General features: G+C 39.4%; 1 protein-coding gene across 1 annotated transcript in view; it reads right to left on the minus strand.

The window, feature by feature from the left end:
- Positions 1 to 560: 560 nt before the first annotated feature.
- The window catches only part of LOC103521753 (cAMP-dependent protein kinase type II regulatory subunit-like), a gene marked incomplete at its 5' end in the record, with an annotated part of 13,011 nt that continues 4,763 nt past the window's right edge, over positions 561 to 8,808 (minus strand). Inside the window, 6 exons of the mRNA XM_008486859.2 lie at positions 561 to 898; positions 1,531 to 1,639; positions 3,351 to 3,503; positions 4,013 to 4,268; positions 4,807 to 4,837; positions 4,892 to 5,000. Of these exons, the coding sequence (XP_008485081.1) occupies positions 768 to 898; positions 1,531 to 1,639; positions 3,351 to 3,503; positions 4,013 to 4,268; positions 4,807 to 4,837; positions 4,892 to 5,000 (789 nt within the window). The remainder of the gene's footprint in view (positions 899 to 1,530; positions 1,640 to 3,350; positions 3,504 to 4,012; positions 4,269 to 4,806; positions 4,838 to 4,891; positions 5,001 to 8,808) is intronic.

The raw sequence follows: 8,808 nt of genomic DNA on the forward strand, positions 1-8,808 counted from the left end.
CTGTAGAAAGAAAGAAAAATGGTACAAAAAATATGGAAAGTCAATGAGACTTTCTCCGTAAAAACCGTCAGTGATATACCTGTCAGTTTGGGAATGTTTTTAAAACTTGGGACAGTGGCCGTATTATATCATTGAAAAAGTTAAAGAACATTGAAAGTTTGAACTATGTTTTTCGTTCCCGGATAGACATGGATGTAAAAGAACATGCCTCGAAGTAATGCGAAAGTGGTCCGCAAGTAAAATCTTTATAATATGAAAATAATAATAGAATCAAGTCTTATTTGAATAATAAAATACGGCCACTGTCCCGTAGAACTCGAGTTGGCAAAGAACTTCTCGAGTTCACAAACGAATAAGAATATTAATCAATGAAAATAAAACCCATGACACACATTAATATTAATAATACTTTATGCAAGGAGGGACAGTACAAGTGAGGGAGTATTTGAATAATAAAATACGGCCACTGTCCCGTAGAACTCGAGTTGGCAAAGAACTTCTCGAGTTCACAAACGAATGAGAATATTAATCAATGAAAATAAAACCCATGACACACATTAATATTAATAATACTTTATGCAAGGAGGGACAGTACAAGTGAGGGAGTAAACCACTAAGAAAAAGAAGAAAACAAAAACATATTTAACAAAAAAGTAAAATTGGGCGCTCGGGGGGGCCTGATTTATCGTTCCAAAAAATTAATCGAGTAGCTTGTTCTCTTTCAACCGCCGTATTTCACGACAGATAGCCTCGATTTCAGGTCCCCCTCATCGAATATCGCTGATGTTGTACTTGGAGCCGAAAATCTTCACCAGTTGACTCTCGTAGTCATTGATGTTTCGCTTGAGAACCTCCATGCAGGAGCCTAGGAGACGCTCGAACGTTTCCACATCCAGGACTGAAACACAAACATGTAAGTACAAATGTTAAAATTTAAAATTAAACACGTCAGGGCCAGCCTAGTTAGCTTGGTTGGTGGCGCGTCTGCCTTGTAAGCGCTAGGCCGCGGGTTCGATTCCCGCCCGGGGCCTGTTCACACTTGTCATGAGTTTCATCCGATTTTTTCCGACTATCCTATAGGTAATGTAATTTAAATGAGAGTGTTCACACTACACACGACACGATATTTTTTTCTGAACAAGTGTGAGCGGCCTTTAGTAGTGTCTCGTGAGATTTTCAAAAGGGGAAATTACATAATATAAACCTATACACTATGCCAATCTGCTCTTGGTCTTGAGCACTCATTGGAGAAAAAAATATCGGTTTCTTGAGAAATTTAAATGAGAACTCATATGAGTTTTCATTACATTTTGAGAGCTATGTTAAATTTTAATGTGTATCATCCGCAGTTTTCTGCGAGTGGCAAACAGGAGGAGGGTAAGAAAGAAAAAGTAGAACCGAGTATGGGAATTTAATGGGATGCACTAATATTAACATGAAATTACCCAGGTCTACAGGATGGGCTATATGGGCTAACTAAAAACACAGAGTTTTAGAGTATAGAAATGGGGTCTATGCTTGTATACTTACACGCAAGCTTAACCTTATCGTATGCATATACACTGGCAGCTCGTGGCTTATGTGTAACCAGCGCCAACTCTCCGAAGTAGCCACCCTTGTCAACCTTCTTGATTTCAACCTACAAATGAAAGACAAAAATGATGGATAGTAGTAGGTATAAATTAATGCTAAAGACCACAATATGAGTTATTTTTTGCCTAGGACCAATCTCGAGAACTCAAGTGTGTAGTTGCTGAATAGCCTCAAAGTCGCTCATCTACGCATGCAGTATGAGACCGGTCCTAAGCAGAGACAGTTCGTTCTCGGAACGGTTTCTCAAACCAGACATATGTAAAAATATGAGCATATTTTGTATCCAGCACCAGAGTTGTGTTGGAGGTTGATTTTATCTACCTTGTTTACAATTTATGTTTTAGGTAGGTAAATAAACCTTTCCATTCTTCACATTCTTCATAGAAAGATTCATTAAAACCATCTGCTGAACCACAAACCAAATTTTACACCAAGCAAATGACAATGTAAGACAGAGGTAGGTAAGGTAAGGTAAACGAATGAAATAATAAATCCTCTATACCCAGGTACTCCTAGTATACCTGACTTAATGATACCAAAGTAATAAAACCTTATGTAGCTAATAACTAAGTACTTATGTATCTATCAGGTATGTAAAAGTACCCAAGAGCTAGACAATTCTATCTGATTGATCAAGTGAGCCATTAGTTACTCGTAGCTTGGTTGGTACGTTGGTAGCGCTTCTGCCTTATAAGAGCTAGGCCGCGGGTTCGATTTCCGCCCGTGGCGGATTTTATCCTGATGGGATATTGTTCGTTCCCGGAACGGCTGGCTTTCTTCTATCCTGTCTTCCTTCTCTCTTCGATTTCGAGACGATAAGACCTTAGCAGTTACAGTTCTCTCTGTCAAACCTCTAAAAAAGCTAACTTTTTTATTAACATTAAAAGTTGGCCTAAAAATTAAATATCTTACAACTTTAATTTTTGAGAGAAAAATAATAATAAAGAGGCACCACCGTGGATAGCAGGGGTGAAAAACTGTCAAATGTGTGGCGATAGCTCCTGTTTGGTGTAAAATCTTATGTGAAAATTAAGAATCCCTAACAGCGCCACACGATCCGTTTCCACCGTCAAGAGGCTACCATAAAGTCGAAGACAACATGGCCCTCAAGACGACTGACTCCAAGTTGAATGTCAATTACGGCTGTTCAAAATTTCCAACCCAGCTACCCTTAGGAACATTGTTTGTTCCCGGATAGTTGGGCAGTTTGTACCGTCCTTGTATGAATGTGAAAATAGAGGCCATAATAATAATAATAAACAACTAATTCATAGGAAATATTCTACGTATAGATTAAATAAATAAACTTATTACCTCTTGTCCATTATCCGCAAATATCGTGATCTGAAAATTAAGAATCCCTAACAGCGCCACACGATCCGTTTCCTCCGTCAAGAGGCTACCATAAAGTCGAAGACAACATGGCCCTCAAGACGGCTGACCCCAAGTTGAATGTCAATTACGGCTGTTCAAAATTTCCAACCCAGCTATCCTTAGGAACATTGTTTGTTCCCGGATAGTTGGGCAGTTTGTACCGTTCTTGTATGAATGTGAAAATAGAGGCCATAATAATAATAATAATAAAACAACTAATTCACAGGAAATATTCTACATATAGATTAAATAAATAAACTTATTACCTCTTGTCCATTATCCGCAAATATCGTGATCCGCACGGTTCCCTCCTCCACAAAGTACATGAACAACTAATTCATAGGAAATATTCTACGTATAGATTAAATAAATAAACTTATTACCTCTTGTCCATTATCCGCAAATATCGTGATCCGCACGGTTCCCTCCTCCACAAAGTACATGCCGTCCGCAACATCTCCCTGCTTGATAATCCGCGTACCAGGCTCCACAATTTGCGGAATCAGAGCATCCGCCAAATTCATCCGTTCGTATGACTGAAACAAATGCCGGGGGATAAATTATCAAATTATCATCACAAGTTTCTTAAGCTACTACTAAATTTAAAAAAAAAAATCAGATTCAACTTTCAACCAAGAAAATTTAGTAAGCTTTCGAGAATTCTCAGATTTTCATCATTAGACCAAAAATCGCGAGGGGGATGTTTACTCTACGAGCGCTGGAGTTAACTTCAACTCCAGCGCTCGTAGAGTAAACACCTCTCTCGCGATTTTTGGTCTGATGATGGGAATCTGAGTATTCTCGAAAGTCCACCAAATTTTCTTTGCAAATCTGAACTGTCTTTTTAATTTTATTTCTTGGAGATTCCTAATTAAATAATTACTTAATAATAATTATTTCAATTTTATTTTGAGCTACTATCTTTCAATCTAAGGGCACGGTAGTGCGCCAGCCCAAGGTCTAGTATAGCTACTTCTGTTCCAAAGGTAGGTGCTTCTTTTTAAAAGCTTTAATTACAAGGCACATACAAGAAGAGGATCATTACCTGCAATGACTTCAGCATGGGCACAGCATCAATGAGTTTCTCGTACATTTTCCTCTTCTTGAACGCGCTCTTCAGTACGATTTGCTTAAAGGTCTTCCTGTCCATGGCCCAGAGAGACCCTGTGCTGGTCGCCTTGATAGTGGCAGCCCGGGGCATATTGTACAGCAGGGCCAACTCGCCGAAGCTGCCCTTGTCCTCGTAGGCGTGCATCAGCTTGTCCTCGCCGTCTATCTCCACGCTTGCCTCGTATCGTCCTCTGTAACAATGAGGAATTAAATTTCATAACAAATTCGGTCCATTCTTTTATTTCATTATGGTAGTTATTTCTACTGCTCGCATAGGACTGAAAGTGAAAAGTCAATTTACTCCAGCAGTAGGCTAGTACCATTGGTCAAATCCTCAAATTATATTAAGGATAAACCTCTATACCTCGGCTAATTTAAATGAGAGTGTTCACACTACACACGACACGATATTTTTTTCTGAACAAGTGTGAGCGGCCTTTAGTAGTGTCTCGTGAGATTTTCAAAAGGGGAAATTACATAATATAAACCTATACACTATGCCAATCTGCTCTTGGTCTTGAGCACTCATTGGAGAAAAAAATATCGGTTTCTTGAGAAATTTAAATGAGAACTCATATGAGTTTTCATTACATTTTGAGAGCTATGTTAAATTTTAATGTGTATCATCCGCAGTTTTCTGCGAGTGGCAAACAGGAGGAGGGTAAGAAAGAAAAAGTAGAACCGAGTATGGGAATTTAATGGGATGCACTAATATTAACATGAAATTACCCAGGTCTACAGGATGGGCTATATGGGCTAACTAAAAACACAGAGTTTTAGAGTATAGAAATGGGGTCTATGCTTGTATACTTACACGCAAGCTTAACCTTATCGTATGCATATACACTGGCAGCTCGTGGCTTATGTGTAACCAGCGCCAACTCTCCGAAGTAGCCACCCTTGTCAACCTTCTTGATTTCAACCTACAAATGAAAGACAAAAATGATGGATAGTAGTAGGTATAAATTAATGCTAAAGACCACAATATGAGTTATTTTTTGCCTAGGACCAATCTCGAGAACTCAAGTGTGTAGTTGCTGAATAAAAAGCTAACAAAAGTTGGCTGGCCAGCCAGTTAGCTTGGTTGGTAGCGCTTCTGCCTTATAAGAGCTAGGCCGCGGGTTCGATTTCCGCCCGTGGCGGATTTTATCCTGATGGGATATTGTTCGTTCCCGGAACGGCTGGCTTTCTTCTATCCTGTCTTCCTCCTCTCTTCGATTTCGGGACGATAAGACCTTAGCAGTTACAGCTCTCTCTGTCAAACCTCTAAAAAAGCTAACTTTTTTATTAACATTAAAAGTTGGCCTAAAAATTAAATATCTTACAACTTTAATTTTTCCATGAAAAATGGTCAAAAATAGACCAACATACCTATGTACTTAAATTCTACATGAGATTGAAGACAAAAGAAAAGTGAAGATGAGAAATTGAAGGACAAGACTACAATACTACATACATAGGTAATACCTACAGAGAATATTTTCAGTTTTCAGATGACAACAAGGAATTAGCTGTACTTAGCATTCTTTTATAATAATGCTGAGGTATGTAGGTACCCTGTACCTATGTAGTTAGGTACACTACTAATCAGATACCTAGTAGGCAGTGGCATAGTCTACTTATATGTAGGGTGTGTAAGGTGGCCATACACTCAAAATTTCAACACCTCTATAGTATATTCAGATTCACACAACTGGGAAGGTAGGCACCTACTCATACTACTTGTCTATGCCAATGTATGAAGAAGCATGTGCATGAAATATGTAGTAATATGCATGGTGATGGAAATTAGTGCCCTACATGCCCTACATGTGAATTTAGACCATGCTACACCATTGCTAGTAGGATCCAGCAGTAATCTATGTACTAAAGTAGGACTGATCAAATTGTAGGGTTAAAGAATAGTTAAATAACAAAGGTGGTAAGATAATATTCAGGAGCTAAACCAGCAACCTATGGCCCAAAACCAAGCTTTTCTCTAGGGCCCTTGACAACTTTGGGACACTACCTATTTGATGAGAGCTATGTGAGGATAAGAAATTGAAAACATATTCACCTCAGAACTAATTCAGTCACAAACCACACTTGATGGTGTCTAACTTAAGTTCTTCAACTCTCAGGAGTGAACCTATTTTATTGAACTGCAGCCTGCATGAAGTTTGGAACACTCAAATGTGGCCCACATCAAAAAGAACAAAAACTATGGCAAAACCCGTACCGTAACAGTAACCTTAAAACATGAGCAGAATGAAGTTTTCTTTTTTCTCTCTTTGTGTATAAGTACTTAAGTAGTAGGATTATCCTTGAATTGAAAATTTGAATACAACCAAAAATGACATGAGAAATATAATGATAAAGCTCATTAGACAGAAATAAAGGATGAGTGTTTCTTGAGGGGTTTTTGGGCTTGTTGTTGTAGCAGCAACTTCAGATTATTCATATTTGTAAAATATCAGCCACACAGACTTGAATTTGACCTGATCCTCCCTTATCAAAGAAAACATTAGGTAAAACATTAGGGGGCACGGTTGGTCCAGTGGTAACGTGCTTGCTAGCCATGCAGAAGGTCCTGGGTTTGAATCCTACCATCAACAAAAATTTGTACTTGTTTTTCGATTGCAAATATTTCAACGGGTTACTTTCTGGTGTTCTCTTGTTGACCCAGCACCTAAATGGGAAGTATTGTGTCTCTTCTCACCCATCTGATGAGAGGCATACTATGGGATGGGCACAGGCCACAAGCGTCTAATGTAGAAGTTGTTCCATTGCTACGAAATAAAAACAGCGCTGGAACACTCATCTTTTTTTTTTTTTTTTTTTTAAGTAGTTCCAAGAATACTGCACTATTTACTTGCATGCCCAAGATCTATTCTACTAACTTCTCACTCCAAACTTTGCACTCTACAACTCTCATACAGATCGTAAACCATGAACATGAACACATTTATTCTGTATACAGAATGTGATATATATAAGGTTTGGAGTGAAGTTGTTTGAGGAATGGACCATGAGACCTTGGCAGCTCTGTACCCTACTAATGCCCCGTAACTAGGTTTAAGCATCTTACCATCCATCATGTCATCTTCTGGCTGTTGTGGGTTCCTCCGGTGGTGGTTTTCCGATTCAGTTTGAGTTTGGTAAAGAGTCCCACTCCATATTCTATGACGTCCGCGGTTCTAGAAGATACTGTGTAAACTCTAGTATCTAGTTCATCAGGTACACTCTCTTTACCTACTGGTCTCTTTCATGAAACCTGGCTTCTTCAGGTGATGATTAGGTGTTTCCAAAGAGAGTATGGACAGAAAACATGGAATATTTATCGACGACACAACAAAAACAGAAACTTTCTCAAAGTTAATGCACTCCGACGTTTATATTATGAAACTTCTGTGGAAGGCGAAATCGTATGTACTTATCTTGAATAAGACAAAGGCACTCTGTACACACTGGTACGCACGGAAAGCACAAACACATGAAAATTTGGAAAAATGTCCGGGTTTTCGATGGATACGTTTTTGGAACAAATGTGCCTCTTTAAAATTTGATATGGAAACTTCGTGCAGACCCAACAGACCATGTCTCATCTTATGTTAATCTTCTGGTGTTGTGGTCCTCCGTGTGGTTCTCCATACGTTTGGTTTGGTAAAGAGTCCACTCCATATTCTATGACGTCAGACGGCTGTTCTGCCACATAACTGTAAGTAAACTAGTAGTAAGACGATCTCTCAGTTCATCAGGTACACTTTTACCTAACTGTGCTATTCAGGCTGAAAAACACTGGCTTCTTTCAAGGTGTGATTAAGGTGTTCAAAAGAGCCCAAGACACTGGAACGGCAATCCGACCAGAAAAACACGGGAAAATTTCTCTTCACAACAAAGAAACACAGAACCACTTTCCCAAGTTCATCCACTCCCAACGTTTATCAAAATTTATCAAAACTTCTTTTAATGGCAAAAAAATTCTGTAGATATCAACTTATCTGAAAAAGCATTCTACAACGCAGGTACGCAGGAAAAGCACCTGACAAAAGCTAAAAGCGGATTTTTTATGTAGGATTCTTATTCTGAGATATCTTTACTCTGAAGTGAAACCAATCTCTTATTTTGAAGTTGTGTCCCACAAAAACTATTTTCCTAAGGTAAGCGGCGGTCGTAGTGTGTGTGTCCCCACCCAACCTACCGCGTAATGCTTGGCAACCAGTATCAATATTCCCTTACACATCCCTAGCAACATTAGCTTAACTTGATAATTATCCCCAAACACTCACTCGTCGCTTTAACTCGCGGCTTCGCGAGAATTACCCACCGCGAATGAGCCACCTCTAACCTTAACAAGTACATCAACAGGTATAAAATACTTAATAAACAAGTGTGGTACGGCTCCCGCCTCCCCCCTCCCCAAATAGATATCCCACCCTCTCCTTCTCTCTTTTTTCTGAGCTGAGCACAAGGCAAAACTTTTACCAATCAATGAAAATTAGAGGGATGCGCCCTATAGAAAACCCGAGCTTTAACCTTACACCCCCACTCTTATGTGGAACAAAGTGGACTCAGTTAAATACAGGAAATAGTCTCGGCAGTTTTGGTGTTAGGATACCCCATGACACCTCTCAACTACGCGGCTCTCCGCACCAGATCAACCATGAACCCACCATCCTTTAGCCCACTCGCGAGACCACTGTAAAACCCGTCGTATCGCTCGGCGCGTTACTTGCCATTCAGTTACTCGCT

Source organism: Diaphorina citri, unplaced genomic scaffold, assembly GCF_000475195.1.
Source record: "Diaphorina citri unplaced genomic scaffold, Diaci psyllid genome assembly version 1.1 scaffold5873, whole genome shotgun sequence".
Classification (NCBI taxonomy): Eukaryota; Metazoa; Arthropoda; class Insecta; order Hemiptera; family Psyllidae; genus Diaphorina; species Diaphorina citri.